General features: G+C 39.1%; 2 protein-coding genes across 3 annotated transcripts; one reads left to right on the top strand and one right to left on the bottom strand.

Annotated features, from left to right (window-relative positions):
* The first annotated feature begins 705 nt into the window (after nucleotides 1-705).
* mipb (major intrinsic protein of lens fiber b) lies at nucleotides 706-2,320 on the top strand. The gene is made up of 4 exons (XM_072696674.1): nucleotides 706-1,065; nucleotides 1,551-1,715; nucleotides 1,853-1,933; nucleotides 2,135-2,320. The coding sequence occupies exons 1-4, from the start codon at nucleotides 706-708 to the stop codon at nucleotides 2,318-2,320; spliced, it is 792 nt and encodes a 263-aa protein (XP_072552775.1).
* A 5,494-nt stretch (nucleotides 2,321-7,814) lies between these two features.
* On the bottom strand, nucleotides 7,815-19,356 carry rbm38 (RNA binding motif protein 38). 2 transcript variants are annotated; one of them, XM_072697033.1, is made up of 4 exons: nucleotides 18,911-19,356; nucleotides 15,044-15,167; nucleotides 13,054-13,108; nucleotides 7,815-8,805 (listed from the first exon to the last, which is right to left on the bottom strand). In XM_072697033.1, exons 1-4 carry the CDS (start codon nucleotides 19,118-19,120, stop codon nucleotides 8,493-8,495), a joined length of 702 nt encoding a protein of 233 aa, XP_072553134.1. In that variant the 5' UTR covers nucleotides 19,121-19,356; the 3' UTR covers nucleotides 7,815-8,492. The 2 variants fall into 2 exon arrangements, with proteins under 2 accessions (XP_072553134.1, XP_072553133.1); XM_072697032.1 differs by having other exon boundaries at nucleotides 15,023-15,167.
* Nucleotides 19,357-20,312: the final 956 nt, after the last annotated feature.

The raw sequence follows: 20,312 nt of genomic DNA on the forward strand, positions 1-20,312 counted from the left end.
ACTTCTCTATGTGTTAAAAACAGGGAAGCAGCTGAAGTTTGTTTGATCTGTGACACCCACCTCGTGCCTCTGTCCCCCGGAGGGGTCGGGGATTATGTCGTCACACTGGGGCCCCAGGGCCATTATAAATGACCCTTGTGGCCCCTCTGTGCCCCATCAGACTAGCTCTTCTCACTGTGGGCAAGATATGCTCTGTATTCTCTTCTCTGTGTTTCCTTACTAAAGTCAGCCCTGTAGCTTTAGCGTTTTAGCCTAGATGTTCAGGTCCCCCTGACAAACCTTGATATCTTTTGCAGCGCACACGCACTGTCAGACACACCTCATGTCTCTTTGACAGCTGCAGTGTGGCGTGGGTTTTACAGCGGGGTTGAATGAGCTAACCTGTGTGCGTCTACATGTTTGACTGCTGCCTAGCAGCTTTAGCTAACAGCTAGATCAATAGGGGTTATTTTTCTTATTATCTGTTTAATCTGACTTAGTCACTCTCTCCGAGAAAAAACGCCTTGAGCTAAACTAGCCAAAGCTCTCACCGGATTACAATTTTTTTCTTTTTCTTTTTTCATACTCTTCAAAAAAAAAAAAAGAAAAAAAAGAAAACCTAAAAGGACAACCGTAAGAGGCTTCGCCATCACCTATTAGCCTTACCTACCTACCAGCTTTTTGTCTCATCAGTATTTTTCTTTTTGGACCTCTCTGATCGCCACAATGTGGGAGTTCCGTTCCATGATGTTCTGGCGAGCGGTGTTCGCAGAGTTTTTTGGCACCATGTTCTTTGTGTTCTTTGGCATGGGTGCCGCGCTGCGCTGGACCTCAGGCCCGTACCACGTCTTTCACACCGCTATCTGCTTTGGCTTCGCCGCTGCCACACTCATCCAATCGATTGGCCACATCAGCGGTGGACACATCAACCCAGCCGTCACCTTCGCTTATCTAGTGGGCTCCCAGCTCTCTCTGTTCCGCGCTGTGTTCTACATCTGTGCTCAATGCCTGGGCGCTATGGCGGGTGCTGCCGCTCTCTATGGAGTCACCCCCAACAACATGAGAGGCATGCTGGCTCTGAACACAGTAAGTAAGAGCTCCCCTTGCTGGCAGGGGGACCTAACTCATGCTTTGAGGATTAGCCCAATACATGAAAATTGCATACAGTTCAGGCTCTGTGGGGTCAATGAATACACGCAAACTGCATATGAATAATGCTGTACGAGTTAAATTAATGCATATGATACGTTTTGACATTTAAAACAAGTTAAAGTTACATCTAGGTTTTGAGAAGCTGCACTTTGAGAAGCCAGTAGAACTTGGACTTTTGGTTTTCCTACAATTCAATATTGAATAGCTCCAGTGCTATTGCTATTTTTACTCAAATGATATTGTGCGTGCATGTTGTACACATGTAGAACTGTGTATAACTCACAGTCTAAATATTCTTAATATTTCTGCACATCAACTGAGTCTCGTCACATTAGTGCTATGAAAAGACACAAAGAATCATAAGGAATCATGAAATAACGGTTCACTGTTACTGATGCCTTCTTCTTCCTTACTCACAGCTACAGCCTGGGATCAGCCTGGGCATGGCCACTACAGTGGAAGTGTTTCTCACCCTGCAGCTGGTTGTGTGCATCTTTGCTGTTACTGATGAGAGAAGAAATGGACGCGTTGGCTCAGCCGCTCTCTCAATCGGCTTCTCTATCACTATGGGCCACCTGATGGGGGTGAGAAAGAGAGAGAGAGAGAGAGAGAGAGAGAGAGAGAAAGATAGAGAATGAATGAATGAATGAATGAAAGAGATAACATGCAAGTAAATGTGAGGTTCCAGATATTTTACTAGAGTGTTTATCTTTTATCCTAGATGTATTACACTGGGGCTGGCATGAACCCAGCTAGGTCCTTTGCCCCAGCAGTTCTCATGAGGAATTTCATCAACCACTGGGTAAGACCGAAAAATTAACAACAATTTCATATAGATGAGCAGGTTTCCAAGGGCCTGTTTCTACACCATAGTTCTGCACAGTTCCTTTTCCCCCCACAGTTTTTCTTTCATAGTACCCACTGAACAAGTCATAGCTGTTACTAAAAATAGGATCTACTCTTTACTAATAACATTTTAATATGTTTGTGTCTCTCATGCTAGGTGTACTGGGTGGGGCCCATGATTGGCGGTGCGATGGGGGCTATCCTGTACGATTTCATGCTGTTCCCCCGTATGCGGGGGCTTTCCGAGAGGCTAGCAACCCTCAAGGGCAGCCGACCCCCAGAGGCGGAGAACCAGCAGGAGACTCGCGGAGAGCCCATTGAACTCAAGACTCAAGCACTATAAACCTGCACTGACCTGCAGGCCATAACCCAACTGTGCCCCCCAGAAACTATCAATCTATCACTCTGCCCCAACCTTCAGCCAAAACACAAATGGGCTTACACCATCGATAAAATCAACGAACTCAGTCTTAAATAGATCGATTAAAGGACTGACAGTACACAGGACATTTACTGCAATTTTCTCACTTTAGCTGATCCTAACACTCTTGTACAACTAGACCAGAATCTTTATATTTAGCTACTTTGAAAAGCAGGTTAAATGATGGGCTATGATCAGGGTCTAGGCAGCCAAGGGAGACGTCAGCTGAATGTGGGTGGGGTTTAAATGGATTTAAAAGGTGGTTGGGGAGGGGCCAGAATGGGTTGGGTATTCAATGGGACAACCTCCATTCTCTCTACCCTTATAGGGATAAGCTAGAACAGTTTACTTAGGCATGCTTTTCACTTTTCATCTGATTATAGCTTATTTCAGTTTTATTTTCTACAACACAAGATGTGGATGTATGCTATTTAACCAGGATTTCATTCTTCAATTCAGTTTTTTTTCCCATTTTATTTCTGTGTGTGAATGTGGGAGTGCAAGTGTGAGAGTTCAGGGGGGGGTTCGAGCAAGCGCGACTGAGAATTAGCACGTGGAACATTTGGGAGAATGAGTGCTGGTATCTCTGTGTCTGTGTGGGTTTGTATAAAATACTGTTCTGTGGGAGTGAGTGAGTGAGTGTGCATGTGTGAGGATATGTGTGTGTGCGCGTGCCTGTGTGTTTGTTTTCTTTTATTTTGGGTTTTTATCATGACAGCTTGTCTGTATTTGTACCATGCTTGTGTTTCATTTCTTATTTTTACAGTACTGAAGACCGAAGCCCATTCTGTATTATTTGCAATGATATTCTATTCACACTCACTTTTTACAAAACAAAAAAAAAATACAAAAAACCACACACACACCCACTTAAACATGTTTCGAAGACACAATGCGCCAAACAGCACGGTCTCCCAGTCGTATCTATAATAACATGACTTTTTAACGGCTGGGTTGCCTTGCATTGAGTCTTGTCTGAATATTAATATTAATTTTAATGGATTGGGTACAGAAAGGAATATGGATCACATTTGAATGTGAATAAATGCAAAACATGACTTGAAAGTCTTTGCAAGTGCCACTCCTGTGCAATCTAAGATGAAAAAATGATTATTTATTATGATTTTTACTATGTCCCTCAGTAACCACTGAATTAATAAGCAACAAGTAGCAATAAACACGTATGACCTCTAGAGGGCAGAACGCAACCCGTGGAGTGAGAGGACAATTTGCAGGCAAAAGATACAACATATAATAAAATACATTTGTATTTTATAAAAACAGATACGGTTCAAATAAAAATCAGTAAAAAACTTAAAAATAGTTGCTACAAAAATTGTCAAAGGTCAGGATCATCAACAAAACATACACAGGATGTCGACAATAAAAAGGAGCATGGGATCTTATGCAGATTCGTCAGAAAAATAAACCTCTTGCCTCAAAGAGTGCTTTAAGTGTCGGGAAGAAGTTTGCCAATTCCTGTTTAAAGTGAAGATGGCAGATTCGTGAATCGTTTTTTGAACCGAATCTTTGCACCGAGTCGGTAGAATCAGACTTTTCGGTTGCATGTTTGCAGCCGCATCCAGCTGCAGCTTCGCAGACAAAGCCCTCGGTTAGGCAGAAGCTGCGTGCTGGACGGAACTGAGCTCCCTGGCTAAGTGGGAGCGATGTTTTTCAAAATAAAAGCTCCAGCTAGCCATAAAGCACTGCAGAGATCTACAAAATCTTTGACTGATAAATGTAGTATTAATAAATACAGTGGTGTAGATGTTTCAATGTTCATCTTAAAGTACATTTGTAGTACATAAAAAAATACATTTAGGATTATCAATCATGGATTTGTGTATTTGGCATTTCTAAAAAGAAGAAAGGAGGAAAGTTCCTTCCCCTCTTTTTTTTTTTAAGCGTAAAGCTTTTCGAAAGACATTTATAAGGAGACTGTGTCTCCTGTTGCAGTAGTGACCATGCAGTCGAGTTGGAAGTGTCCCATTATTAGTGTGATACAATATTGTACAATAAGCACTATATTTATATACCACAATGCAATGAAAATATAAAGGGAAAAGCTTCCCACATCTGGAAACATTTGAAAAAATGTCAGAGAATAATGCAAGACAATGATGAATGCAAGACTGCTGAAGTTGTATCTTGCAATGACATATGTTGGCATAGTAAATATGAATCACTTCCTGTTACTAAAAATGTATTTGCATATTAATATCTTGTGTACTCACCTTCCAGTGCGTGTACTATTAAGATTAGTTTTACTATTAGATTTATTTAATCAGGCTGCATGTGATGAGTGGCAAACAGACAGAAACAGATATACTAGTTGATGTTAACTGAGATTCTGGAACAACCTGATAACAGTGCATTGCAATAATCATTGCAATTGAGGTAATAAAAGCATGTACATCTGCATTATGCAGGGATAAGGAATTTCTTACAGAACATTGCTCAGCATAAAAGCTGTCCTAGAAATTTTAGCTATATGTTGGTCAAATGATAGGTCTGAATCAATTATGACAGCAAGATTTTTACTGCTAAACTAAGAATAACAAAAAATCAGCCATGTTTAACAATAAGTCTAATAGATTATTTCTCAACCCAAAAAGAAAAACTCTTTATAACGGTTTTATTAGTGTTTAGAAGAAGTACGTTATGTGACCTCCAGCATTTCACATCCTATACACAGTACTCAATTTTCTTTAATCTAGATAAGGTTTGGCTGATATATAGAGCCGTTTTATCTGCATGACACTGAAAGTTAATGTCATGTTTGCTTAAAATAGAGCCTTGCAGAACTCCATATCTCACTTTTGTATGATTTGAAGAAGAATCCTTTACCTTTACGTTGAGAGCGTTCAGTTAGATATGAATTGAACTATGCTAGGGCTGTTCCTGTGATTCTAACCATATTCTCTTCCAGGTGGATAGTGCTCTATCGTATCAAAGGCTGCACTGCGGTCATGTAGAGCTAAAAAAGGATGCATAGCCTTGATCAGAGGCAAGAAGGAGATCTTTACTTGGACTGTCTCAGTGCTATGGTGGGGTCTGAATCCAGATTGGAATTTCACATACATGTAGTTCTTACCCAGGTATGAGCAGAGTTGCTGGACCACAGCTTTTTCTAAGATCTTAGAAATAAATGCTAAGTTAGAAATGGGTCTGTAGACAGGGCACTAGGATCAAGATTTGGTTTCTTGATCGAAGCTTTTATGACTGCTAATTTCTGACTGCTAATTTAAGGTTTTGGGTACATGCCCTAAGCTAAGAGAATAATTTACTATTGTTAAAAGAGGTCTGATTATAATTAGGAGTACTTCTCCTTCTCTTAGTAGTTGTCTAATATTTTCTATTTTATTACTGAAAATAAAACCATAAAAACATTACTGGTTAAAATATGTCCCAGGGTGCATCCAAATTGTGTACTAATTACTAATACCAACTAGTTTTTGAGTATAAATGATTATTATGAATAATATTATTTAATAAATTATTTGATAAAATGGCAGATAACGGCTGCCAGAGAATTTGCAGTGATGTATGTGGGCACAGTAAGTCTTCATCACTTCCTGTTAGCATGGGTTAATATGTTAATAGTTTGTGTCCTATCCTGCCACAAATGCACTACATTACTATACCTATATACTACTATACCTAGCATTAGAGTGAAGAACACAATTGGGACACAGCCCAAGTCTGTATCTTCTAGAACGTCCTGCAGCGCAGCCACCAGTTGGTCTGTCCAGCGGGCAAACTCCCTCTGAACAGGAACCTACCATTTTAGGTAGGCAGCACGATTCAAATGACCAAACAGTGGGTCAAACTGTGCCTCATGACTGTCCTTGAACAGGAAGTAGCAGTGATTCAGAGTCCTGTTGCCCCTGGTGGGCCACATGATGTGTTGATGAAAGTTTGGCACTACGAGTTTGAGGCTGACACTGTTAGGCCCGAAACATATTTCATTCAAGGACGCTATCGCAGATGCCTCAAGCTATGCAGTCTGGATTTTGCTAGTAGCTGCATTCAAAAATGTGTCACAACGCATTTTGCAATGCAACACAAGTGCGACAGCCAAGTTGTCTTGCTTTTTTACAGTCAACTGATACGGCAGAGCAGTTTGATGAGTCTCTTTCTCTCTCTCGCTCCCATGAGTACTGAGAGTTTTACCAGTACAGTAACGTAAGAATGCACATTGAGTTTGTACAGCAAAACCATCCGACTGCAGAGCGTTGGCAGGTTGTTGTCATTTGCGTACTTACTCTTACTCTTACGCCTTTAAGTCTACGAGGAAAAACTGAACATAACCAGGTCTAAACACTCCTAACGAAAACCTTTCCAACAATGTAAAGTAAGCTAAAATGTCTTAATAAGCAGCACACTGTGCCACAATCAAAGGAAATTCTGGAAGAGCTGAGAAAGTAAAATAAAGAAAATAAAAAAAGGCTTACAAAGCCATTTCTTAGGGTCTAGTTCTGCAGTGAACACAGTGAGAGCCATTATCTCTGAATGGAGAACCTACAGCTAAGGAACTGCAGGTGTTACTTGCTTGGATAAGGTCAGTGTTCAGTGATCATTTAAAAACTGTTTTGTGTTTCCTTATATGTTTTCAAACCTAAATTTCATGTTTTTATTATTATCAGAAACATGGCAGTGTGACAAATATACAAATACTGAGTAGGGTGACTATTTTTGTCCCATGGTACTGTAGGTAATCACTTAAATAACACTATTTCATCAACATGGATGCAGATTTCTTTATTGTGCATATTCTGGTTTCATGGCTTTCACTGCATAATATTTTAATGTCAGTGATATTATCATAAAAATGAATGTTCTAGCATCAGTGCTGTTACTGTCTGTTTCAAATTCACTGCTTAAAGGTAATATGCTATCAAAAGAATATCTATAACGGTCAAATATTATCAAAAAGAGAAGGTTGCAGTTTAGCTTAATCTAAACATAAGTGAAAAAACTCAACAATATAAAATACATAACTGATTTCTATCATATAAATAAAAATGAAAATATGAGAGATCATGAAGAGAAATCAGTACTGTGTCAATTTAGAACAGTGTGGCAACATAAAATGAGATCTAAGTTAACTAAAACACAAACTTCATTACAGTGTCCACTACCTTAACTTTACCCAAGTTTCTGCAAAAACTATGATGTTCATTAAGCACATATACTATTTTAAGAATTAAAATAAAGAAAATAAAAAAACAAGATGCATGCTAAAAGTGTGACATGACAATGAGGAGAGAAACACGCATGGAAAGATGACAACAATAATTATAAAAAAGAATCATATGTTTCAACTACACATTTCTAGAAAAAAAACATAAAATGATATATATTAATATTTACATTAAATAAACTTAAATGAAGAAAAACAATCAGAATCAAGTAGAAGGGAAGAACAAGGTCTTTAAGGCTTTGTGCTGTTGTTTTTTCTCTCGTTCCAGGTTTACAGTTCTATGGCTTATCATTTGTCTTTATGTTCCATATTGGCAGATAATAATAATAATAATAATAATAATAAGAAGAAGAAGAAGAAGAAGAAGGGGTGCAGGAGTGCATCAGCCAAAATTTGTGATCAATTTGTTTAGATGACAGATTATTTCTATTATTGATCTATCTTGAGAGTTTATGATGTACATACTGTAATACACAAAATCTTCATTGTAGCCCACTGGTACTTTGGGTAAGAAAATGTAAAAGAAATACCTGATTTAACTGCTATATTTCTGTATAACAACCATCATAAGATATCATTCTATGTCTTCTGTATAAAAACATACATGCTTTACTAAAAGATATGTATGTCTGTACACACTAACATCTACATTAATTAAGTGTGTAAACGCATCAGCTAAAGAGCAAATAATAACAACAATAAGAATAAAAAACATAATAAACACAAAAACTGATCAACAGTAAAAAAAGGAGGCTGATAAAGTCACTAGAATCTCCTAGAGCCCTTTGGATGAGGTGACCTCACTCTGTCTCTCTCTCTCTCTCGTGAGAGTCATGTTATGATAATGTCCTGATTCTGTCTCCCAATGCAACAGGCATCTCTATCTCCAGCCTACAGGCGCTCACTGTGGAGTGGAGCTGGAGGAAGATGGGGAAAGGCTGTGGCTGAAGCAGCCCCGGCTAGGAGAGATGTGGAAAATGAGTTTGGGGTGTTGGTCGACTGCCCCGGAGCAGCTAGGGGACAGTTGTATGTCAGAAATGCCGGAGAAGGTGTGTAGCGATACTGCTCGAAGGCTGTTGATGAGTAATTGGCGTAGGAGGCGCTATAGTCCAGATAAGGAGAAGTGACAGCAGTGGTGACTTGAGTAGGGAACACCAGACTGGGCTGCAGGAAAGTCTGTGGATACACATACTGCTGGGCCAGCCTGGACACAGAGAAAAAGAAAGAAACAGTGTTTTAAAATCTTTGAACACATAATGATCGGATTAGATCACAAGCAGCACTGAGTCTCACCATAATTGTTTTCAGCTATGTGTATAGCTCAACTATGTGTAAACTGAACAGTGCTACTGTGTTTTTTCTATAAAGTACTTTGGTCAACTGAAAGCTTGTTAAGATAAAAAGGGGAAATGGTGTTTTAATATTATTACTATTTTTACTATTGTTAACCAAGTATTTCCTAACATATTGTTACCGACATTCAGAGACTTTGGTAATGTCTCCTTTAACTCATTTGAATTTGTTCTTCAAATTTCTTTACGTTGATTTTTTTTTTTTCTGACATCAACACTAACAAATCAAGGGTCAAAAATATACATACAGCCACTTAAATCATTTATTCAGTGGTGCTGAATGTTCCAAAATGTCTTTAAACTTGCCAAGACCTATGAGCAGTTTGTATTTAAAGCATTGGTGTAAAAGTGAATTACACTTTACAACTGTAATATCTCCCCATGCCCACATGGTAAGTGCTTTGGCTATGCTAAATTGCCCTTCGGTATGAGTGTGTGAGTGAATAGATATGTGTGGTACACTGCAGTGGACTGGTGCCCTATCCTGTATTCCACATCCTGTATTCCTGCCTTGCACCCAATGAAGCTAAGATGAATGGATGAAAGGAACTGTAAGAGCAGCCCAGTAACACATAATGCTGCTTTACGTATGGTAGTGCCAGTACAAGTGGGTAGGATAATGAAGCAGGACTACCCCAGAATTCATATGCTGAGGTTATGCTGAGGTTATTTCAGCATAACCTCAAATCATCAGCTAGATGGTTGAAACCTGGACACATTTGGGTGTTTCAACAGGACCATAATCCCAAACACACATCAAATATGGTTGTGGAATGGATAAAGGTTATCAATAAGCTTTTGGGCTAGCCTTTTTAAAGTCCTGACCACAAAATTGGACAGTCAGGTGCAGAAACAAACAGATATAATTATGCCCAGAAATGTGGTCACATATTCAGTCAAAATCCTGCCGTCCTGACATTGATGACCACCATCAATAAACGTATGACCAAGGTGTAACTAGCTATAGGACATTTATTTGGGTTACAATTATAACTGGGAAGTACACATGTTCACTGTCAGTTAGTACCAGTGCTTGAAAATGGTGATAAGTGCTGGTACTCCCCTTATTTACATGTTGACCCCCGCCATTTTCCCCAGTTTGTCCCCTGCCATTGCTGTGTTATTGTGCTACACTTGAAGCTTGATATATTGAGAATGACAGTTGCTTTGTGGAGAAGGCAAATGAACCAAGTGTGTCGTCCTCAGTGACCCTATTCATTGTACTAACACTGATACAGAGTGAGCACAAGAGAGACGGTATAAAATTGAAGGGTATAACAGATTATATGTAAATATATATATGACTAAATGATACTTAGGTGAAACAATCGAAGGACAGATCCACTGAGCACTGCTAATTGTATCAATTTGAGTGTAAAAAAGCTCAGTGGCATATAAGTAAGTCCCAGTCTGTGTGTGCCCAGTCAGTCTCTGCTTTGTGGGGTCGATTTGGGAGACAGTGCTGCGGGGGCTTCAGAGGGAGCCACATCCTTAGCAACAGCTCCTCTCTCACTGGGGTTAACAAGGACAGAGAGAGAGAGACAGATGAGGATGAGAGGAGACCATAGGAAAGAAGAAAACTACATATGTGGACGGCACCCACTCCTGCCTAAATGCCTGAAGGGTAGTAGCCCTTTTAGTTTGTCAGCTGTTTGAGGTAAGAAGAAGAAAGAGAGCGAAAGAAAGAGGGAGAAGGGGGAAAAGGGAGAGAGAGAAAGAGAGAGAGAGACATACAGATGAGTAGGCAGATGACAGATACACTGATCAGCCAAAACATTAGTACCTAATGCCTAATATTGAGTAGGTCCCCCTTGTGCCACCACAACAAATCAACAGATCAGTTGAGGAATGGATTTTCCAAGACCTCTGGGGTTGTCCTGTGGTCTCTGGCACCAAGGCAGCAAATCCTTTAAGTTCTGCATGTTATGAGGCGGGGCCTTCATGATGCCTATGACCCTGATGCTGGTTTGCCCCGGTTGCCTTTTATGGACTGCTTTTGGATGGTACTGACCACTGCATACCAGAAAAACCCCACAAGAACTGCCTGATGTTTTGGAGATGTTCTGACCCAGTCATCATGCACTGTAACATCCAATAGCTAATACTTGCCTGGCCTCAGTGTTGAAGGCTGTAAAAGCAAGTTGCCACTGTCTCTGTCTGTTAAAAGTGGGTCCAATGAGCCACTCATATAGTAAATACTCACTATATGTAACTTCTAGTCTGGCTCAGAAAAGCAAAGGCAACAGACTGTGAAATTGCAGCATGCTGCTAACAGTACATTCTAAGAGTAAGAGAGACGGAGCTGAACATATACTGTGTGTGAGAACAGATTGATGTGATCTGATATGATCCTCACTTTGCTAACTTAGCAAAGCTGAGCTTCTGAATCTGCCACCATCCACCCCCCCCCCCCTCACTCAAACACACACACACAGCCAAACCTACTGTCCTCCCCTAACCCTGGGAGTGTTGTGTCTCGCACCTCCCTTAATCCCCGTCTTTACCACTTTGTTAACTCCCACAAACTAAAACTAAACTTCTTTTTCACAAATTTAACAAACTTCAGAAGTTTGAGGAGGAAAACACCTCACAACCTGTCACATTCACACATCTTCACACATCCCTTCACCGTACTTTCATCCCAGCTAACAGATGGGCCCGCTTCAGCTGCGCCAGTCAAGCATAGCAGCAGTATAATCAGAAAGGGATTTGAACGTCATCCAGAGGGGGTATTTCTTCCCAAGGTAAACACACACACACACACACACACACACACACACACACAAAATGAAGAGTGACAATCAAGTATACAGAGTCAACATGAAGTGTGTGGCAAATACCATATGAATGCATTGTTTTTTGGAGCCGTGCAAATTGCATGTGTAAAATCCAAGCAACACTGCATTGTTAATATAAAGTAATTGGATTATCACATGTTCCATTGCTTATTTATGGTGTTTATCCTTGGCATTTTAGCATTGTTAGTTAGTCTTAGCATTAAGTCCTTGTAAGTTTCTTACACATCGTAGTTAGCAGTAATTACTGTTAAGAGGATGTGCAGAATTAGCTTAATAGTATTAGTATTATTAGCCGTGGAGTCTTGCAACTCTAGCAAAATATCCTAATGTACAAAAGCCACCTGTTCACAACAAGGACTTCAAATACAGTCATTAGAGATTAAGGCCAATATTGACGACCAGTGGATTTGTTGGCAACAATATTGCCAATAAAGCACTGGAACACAGAGGCACCGAACAAGGATGCTCATTGTCTCCATTTCTATTTTCAACTTATATAGAACCACTAGCAGCAACATTCGGACAAAATAGAAACATTTAAGGTATAATTTCACAAAACACACACCACAAGGTCAGCCTTTATGAAGATGGCATATTGTAATATCTACAGGAACTCTCTTCATGAGACAACAATGCTTACAAATACATTCTTCAAAATATATAGCTTATTTATCTTTAAAATATTATTTATCTTTAATAATAGCAGGAAAGATCATTTTTAGCAGGAAAGTTCAAGCAGTGCATTTTTAAACAAGGTATTCATTTTTATTGTCTTTATTATTAGTTATCAAATGCATAAAACAACCACAAAACAATGCACAAAACTAAATTGAACAGCTAATAGCTACATAAGACTTCTTTTTAATAATCAAAAGATTATTCGACTATCAAAATAGTAATTTTTGCAGCTCTGATTTGGTTCTTGTAAAAGTGTCTCAGAACGCTTGCACATACTTTTCCAGCGTCTAACACATCACCTTCAAGAATTGAAGAATTGACCATTCACTTGCTGCCTAATATATCCCACCCCTCGACAGATGCCGCTGTAGATAAGGATAATATAATAATGTTCCGTTCACCTGGTATTAATGTTATGGCTGTTCAGTGTATGTTACCATTTATTTACATGGAATCTCATTCTCTGTACACTGTAATTCTGACTACTAAAATTCTTGTTAGTTTGAAGGCTCTAGAGCTATTCGTGTAGATGGAGTGAAATTCTGGGAAGGATATTTGCTTGCTGTGCCAAAATTTCCACGTCAAATAGGATAGAAAAGATACCAAAAATACAGAGAAACTCACTCATACTGTCTTTGAACCAGAGCAGGGTGTATCTGCTGCATTCCAATGGAGTAGCCTGAGACAAAGAAGGAGATAATAATGACACAATTAGGATTATATTTGGATATATTCAATTGGAGAAGGTCTCAATTACAGTTAACGTATTACAGTTTCACTTTTATGGATCACATAAAATTGATGTGTTTATGCAAGGTATAGAAATTCCAAGCTGGACCCCAAGGATTTTTGGGGGTTACTATGGCAGGGAAAAAAATTGAAGAGGAATGAAGACCAACATGGGAAAATACTGCATTTTGCCCTTCAGTTCAAAATCAAGCCCATTTTCACATTCAGATTAGTAAAGTTTACATAGAAGCAGTAAGCTGTTATGTTAAAACTACATACATAGGTTAATATTTCCCTTTCATTATTGTGCTGTAGGATATGATAATAGTACAGCAAAAATAATATTACAGCAATTATTTTTCTACATACTAAAGTAACATATTGAGTATATTTTAGATTATATACCTATTATGTATTCAATAATAACTTGAATTAAACATAACAATAATAACAATAAATGTTTTATATATTAATTATAACCAACATACCAAAAGATGGGTAATTTATCAATGTATCTACCTTGTATCTACAAAATGGTAACAATACAGTAAGTTAATATAATGAAATTCTGATATATGTATGATTATGATCATGTATAAATATAATTGTGTATAAATAATTTCATAATATGCCTGTAATTTTGTCTCTAGCTCTTTCTCTGTGTTTCTCACCACTTAAGTTTTGTCCAATATTACATTCTTTTTTTTTTCTCATAGACTTACACAAACAACAGCTGGTTCTACCAAAAAAAGCAAAGGTAGGCAGAGAAGTAGGCTGTTTTGGTTGAAAACAAAGAATGATATTTGAGGTTTCTTTGACCATATTAAATGATATCCACAGACATTATCAGTTATTGGAGTTTTCTACCTTCTAAAATTCCATATCTGTTTGGCTGTTTGGTAGGTTTAGTGTATATACATTAGCTCTCCAGGTATTTATAGATCTAAAGGAATGGTATGGAGTTGAGAGACAATATGGTGAGGCCCATGGGTTAGCCTTGAATGGGAGAGTGTGATCCATTCCCAGGCCTAATTTGGTAAAGCCATACATGAACTGAACAAATATAGTATGTGGTGATTGATTTACACCCCTCATGGAGTTAGACAGTGACATCCTATATATGGAAATAGTGCAACAACACATGACCTGTAGAAGGGTATAAAATGTGAGATGCTCCTCTGTCTGGAGAGAGAGAACAGAGGGGCACCGAGAATTGGCAGGCTCTCTCCACACTGTACTTTTGAATAAAATGTTTCATCTTTGCAATTGAAAGACGGTGGTCACGAGTCTCCTTTCAAGAAGAAGTCCTTCCAAGAACACCACGACATAGGCTTGAGCTTGTGGGAGTGAATAATTATGAAATGTGTCTGTATATCATATCTCCACAGAAAATGTAAGGGTTTTACACACACAAACAAAATGCAGGGTAGCAGGAATATAAAAAAGTCTCACTCACTGTGTGACACTTTATGTGTTACAGACATTACAGGCACATAGACATACACTTTTAAAAAAGTGTAAAAACAAACAGATCCAAATGTAGGTTGCTCCATGAATAGCTAATGAGGCTGACCCATATGATCCTGTGGCCAAGTGTGCTGTCTGTGCATACTTGTGTGCGTGTGTATGCAAAAAAATATAAAGAACCTCACTTTTTCTAGTGTAATTCAGATTGATCATATTTACAACACAGTAATATTATTAACTTCATGACACGAATGCAGAAGTATGACAAACCACAACACTTAGGAGCTTGTAAAGGTTATCTTGGAATTTCTATCACAGCTATTTTGACCAAAATTTCTAACCTTCAAACCAAATAGGATCCAGTTTGCCATACGTTTCCATTAAAACCAAATCAGACTGCTGACAGTCTTTTGCTCACCCATCTGTGGACTGCGTGGCTTGGCCCCCAAGTACGCCAGGTTGACATTGGCCTTTCGCCCATCGATGATGGGGTTTGTATCTTTGCATGCTTGCTCTGCCGCTGCTTTCTCAATCATTGTAACCTAGCAGGAACAAAAAGGGACAAATATACAGTTTAGATGGGAGTAGCTGATGCTAGATAAGGGAATTGTGTAGTCCTGTATATCTGTAAGCAAGCTTCATCTCAAGCTTGGCTGGCTGATGTTTTAATTTCTCTCTATCACAACTGGGTCAGCATGTTATAAAATGTGTTATAAAGCAAGGCACATGTGACTCTAAAATACTCAAAGCCTATAAGTGCAATGTTGAATATGTGGAGGCTCAAAGCTGTTTGCATGGTATCTCCCTCACAGCACAGTAAGATAGAAATGTTAGGCCATCAATTCCTTGGAGGAATTCCACTCTATTTCCAATTCCCCCCAACCCACATAACCATTTCTGGTGCTTTCTGGCTGGCACAGAATATGTAGCAGTAGCTGGCCATTGAATTAACCTAGGAAGTATGGCTACAGGCTTGTAGGATTTAAATGAAAGATGAAGGTAACTTAAACCCTTGCCTACTAAATGTATGTAAATTGTCTTTGAAGGCTTTTCACATCCGCCCAAAACTATCCTATTGGACCTACAGAGTGAACAATGTGAATAGTACAGCATTAGATATTACAGCAGTGTGCGGTCTGATAGAATGCCTTTCCAGTAAATAGGCCAGAGAGCTGTGGCATTTATTTGAATTTCCTGTCTCCTTCTGCCTTTATTTCTAAAGAATACATGTAACCTATTTACATTCTTGATGATTAACATATAGGTACAATAATATCAGAATCATATCACTATCAGCAGACTTCATATTTACTTTTATTAAAATTAGAAAGATGTTTGACTGACATTCAATATTTAGCTAAACATCTTCATTTGAAACCAGAAGTTTACATAGACTATATAAAAAGACTCACTGTCTGACATGAAATCAGAATAAATCTTTCCAGTTTTAGGTCAATTAGGATTACCAAAATAATTTTTTTTGCTAAATGCCAGAATGGGATTTTTAAAGGCAATTTTTATTACTTTCTTCAAAAACATTTCATTAGTATTTGGTATCTTGCCCTTAAACTCTATGACTTGGGTCAAACATTTTGGATATCCTTCCACAAGCTTCTCACAATAGTTGGCAGGAATTCTGGCCCTTTCCTCCTGACAGAACTGGTGGAACTGAGCCATGTTTGTAGGCCGTCTTGCTCACACAAGCCTTTTCAGCTTTGCCCATAAATTTTCAATAGGATTGAGATCAGGGCCTTGTGATGGCCCTGATCTATATCCTAAAACAAAACAATTCAGCTTTTGTACCATCCTAAAGAGACTGTTAATGGTTTTACACGCCATTTGACTAACAGGAAGTTATAGAGAGGTGAGTACAAAACTGTTTCTGCTATTTGGCACAGTTTACTTCCCTTTAAATATGGCATCTCACAGTCTGGCCATCACAAGACAACAAGAATATCAGGCAGTAATTAACCATCATCTTTTGGTTTACATATTTACACCTTAAAAAAGGAAAGGCACTTGTTGATGGGTGGCAACTTGGGTCATTATGCACTAATCTTAGTGCTCCAGTGGTTATGAGGGTATGATAGTATTTTTCATTGTCATATAGCCCACCTTAGGTATGGAAGCCCTGAAAAACAGAATTGTTTTTGCATGAGCTGCACAATTTCAGCACACACACACACACACACACACACACACACACACACACAAACATAATCCTATTGCCGAGATGAACCAATTTGTAAAAGTGGCCTAAAAATTAACATACTATGTCAGCTTTGACCAGAAGGGATAGATTCTTTGTGGACCCTTTGTGGAACCAGCAGAAAAATATTTCTGCATGGCGTGAGCAATGTGGCAGCGTGGTTGCTACTGCTTGAATGCGTTGATTCATGCATGCATTCATACATACAGCAATTATCTGGAGAACAGGCCCAGCACCAACCACAGCCAGGTAAGTTATGAAACAATGAAAATGAATTAGAAAAAAATGATATAAAAGTGTAAAAACAAATTCATGGCTGTTTTCAAACAAAATAGCTAACTATTACTTATGTATAGTATAGCATAGTATAGTTTGCGTATTGCTATATGTACATTGCCTATGTATTGTTCAGTACTGGAGAGACGGATGGAACGGGTATGGGTATGTCTACATACTTAGCCAATAAATCAGATTCTGATACACATATATTACTTGCACTGAAAGAAACTGGCATTGCTGCCCACAGTCATTTCATGGGTGCAGGACTTGTTTACATTTTTACTCGAAGGACTGAAACAGCCCAGTCCCAACAGCAATGGCAAGCTGGCTGAAATGAAGGAAACTTAATATACATGAATATAACATTAACGTTAGTTACTGTAGGAAACCAGAACAACACACAGCACAATTGTACCCTTAAAATGGAAGTGAACAAAAAAATCAAGTTGACCACAAAACAGCATTCACCACAAAATTCCTCCAAAATGCCCAAAAATGCTCTTCTGTTTCACATCATCTGTCAAAGGCTTTATTGGTCACTGTCAGACTTGCAGTCAGAGTTAGCCACTATTTTCTGTCATACCTTTTTAGAAAGGCATAGTAACATTTAAGCTTGAGGAAATGTTTCTGCTGTTTTAGTGTGATACAATAGCATAAATACAGTGCAACTTATAGACTTGTAGAACACACTTTCATCTTGTTATCCTTAACCCTTATGGCTTCCAAGCATGAAATGATCATTTAAGCATCCAAAATGTTGGATTGTGTTGTTGTGATTGTACATGCAACCACTGCATTACCTAAAGAACCCTTTTGTATGACCTCTATGTATTTTTAGGATGTAGTTGTTCTGTTGTTCTGTCTGAGTGGTCTGCTTTGTTCTTAATGAAAATGGCTTAAAAAGACATGGAATAAAGACATGCGTGTAAAAATGTACGATCAGTGTACCTCCAAAAGATCATTCGCATAAGTAAAATGGGCGACCTTTAACAAAATCTTGATTTTGAAAATGTAACCAACCTGCTATAATGTGACAAGCAGAATCATCACACCCAGGGTTCCACAAGTGCTTAATGCATCTGCAAGCTACCCAAGCAATTTCACATTGTATAGCAACTGGGAGAACATCTGTGCCACTTCTAAAATACAGAAAATCAGCCTTCAGTTCTATTTAAACCAGATGAAACCTGCTGCATCTGAGTCATTAGATGTGGTCACAGTGCTAAACACTGCGGCGCATATGAAGGTTTTTACTTATCTAGGTCATTGAACCGCTAGTAGTATGACGTCGAGGCAACTGGACTTGTGACTGGATGTAACCTTGGCGATGTTTTGCCCTCCGAGAAACTGCTCTAATGATGAGCCAAAGGACTTCATGACTACCACATGTCCAGTCTCCCTTATTCAGACTACTAAACATCTGCTATACATAGAATAATATTAATAATAATAATGTAACATAATAATGCATATATAACGGGGCATTGCCCATTTCCACTACTTTTTGTAAATGACAAAAGACTATTTATAGTTCTTGCTTTAGCTCGGTTAAAAACAACACACGAGCTGGCATCAGCTGAAATACATGGTTCAAACGAGAGTTTTAAAAAAATGCTCTATTATATATATATAAAAAAAAGGTTTAACATCACGGTAGGGTGTTTTTTTTTATTCGACGAATTTCGACGCAGCCTTTATCAGAAAAAATCAGTGCTTACTTAGAAGAGATCTCCCCACCAAAGCTTAATCTTTATCATTATAAAGACAAGTCTCTTAGCAAAGGCACGTCTCACTTACAAAACCATATCCTCTGGATTTCCCCGTCTGTCTGTCGGTGATAACTACGGCTTCGTCGATGTCTCCGAAAGTCTCGAAGTATTTCCGAAGAGACGCGTCTGTGGCGTGATACGGCAAACCACCAACGAAGATCTTGGTGAACGTGGTGTCTTTCTGTTCACCGGGATGCATCACCTCCAGCGTCCCTTTTACAAACGGATGCAAAAGCATAGCAGCAGTTCAGTAACTAGCTACACCGCCTGGTACCCGAATTACAGTTTTTGCAGCAGATAGATGTTCAGAGGTAGATGTTCCTTTGACTTCGAAGAGGAAACCCTCTCTATCCGCTTTGACATTTGTAGAATTAGTCAGCTTTCTGCATCTTCACTTCTCTGTTATATGTTTGCCATATGAAAGGGGGCTCGTGGCTGTGGATCTTCCCGAGTAGAAATAATCTGTGAATTTACGGCTGCTTCATCCTGCAACGCGCGATTCGAGCGTCTTTACTGATAGCTCCCTGAAGCACCCACCCCCCTACACCCCCCATCCCTCTCTCTCGCCCTGCACCTGCTCTTGTTCATTTTCACACAAATAAAATGTGGTCACTTTCACTCCATGTGGATTCAAATACTTACATATAATAAATGTTCTCTTTTAACCTAAAAATAGCAATCTTTAAACACGTCTTCTTTAATTTCCTCTTCAATGTTATTTAGAGTTGTAGCTTTAGATGCAGCTATTAATACATTAACTGTTTCTTGGAAAGTGGATAGCAAAGCTCTTCTGTTTATCAGAAGTTTGTTGAAATGGCTACACGAATGGGCTCAGCAGCCGTGGTGTATATAGGCTTGTTTTCCGGGTGAGCAGCGGTGGCTCAGCAGTTAGAGCACATGGCTATTGATAACAGGGTTGTGGGTTTGATTCCAGGGCTTGGCAAGCTGCCACTGTTGGGCCCTTGAGCAAGGCCCTTTACCCTCTCTGCTCCTCGGGTGCTGGAGTTGGCTGCCCACCGCTCTGGGGGTGTGTATTCACTGCCCCTAGTACACTACCACAGATGGGTTAAATGCGGAGGCCACATTTTGCTGTACATGGTACAGTGACAAATATGTGCACTTTTACCTTTTTACATGTAATATTGGATTGGATGGTATTCAGCAGATACTCCTAGAGCTAAATGCCATAAACATAGTGGACATTGCTTAACAAACCTATATACTCTTGTGACCGAGCCAATTATTGTATCCATTTTTGATTAAGTGACGTCTTTCTGTTCACCGGGATGCATCACCTCCAGCGTCCCTTTTACAAACGGATGCAAAAGCATAGCAGCAGTTCAGTAACTAGCTACACCGCCTGGTACCCGAATTACAGTTTTTGCAGCAGATAGATGTTCAGAGGTAGATGTTCCTTTGACTTCGAAGAG

This window comes from Salminus brasiliensis, chromosome 14, assembly GCF_030463535.1.
Source record: "Salminus brasiliensis chromosome 14, fSalBra1.hap2, whole genome shotgun sequence".
NCBI lineage: Eukaryota > Metazoa > Chordata > Actinopteri > Characiformes > Bryconidae > Salminus > Salminus brasiliensis.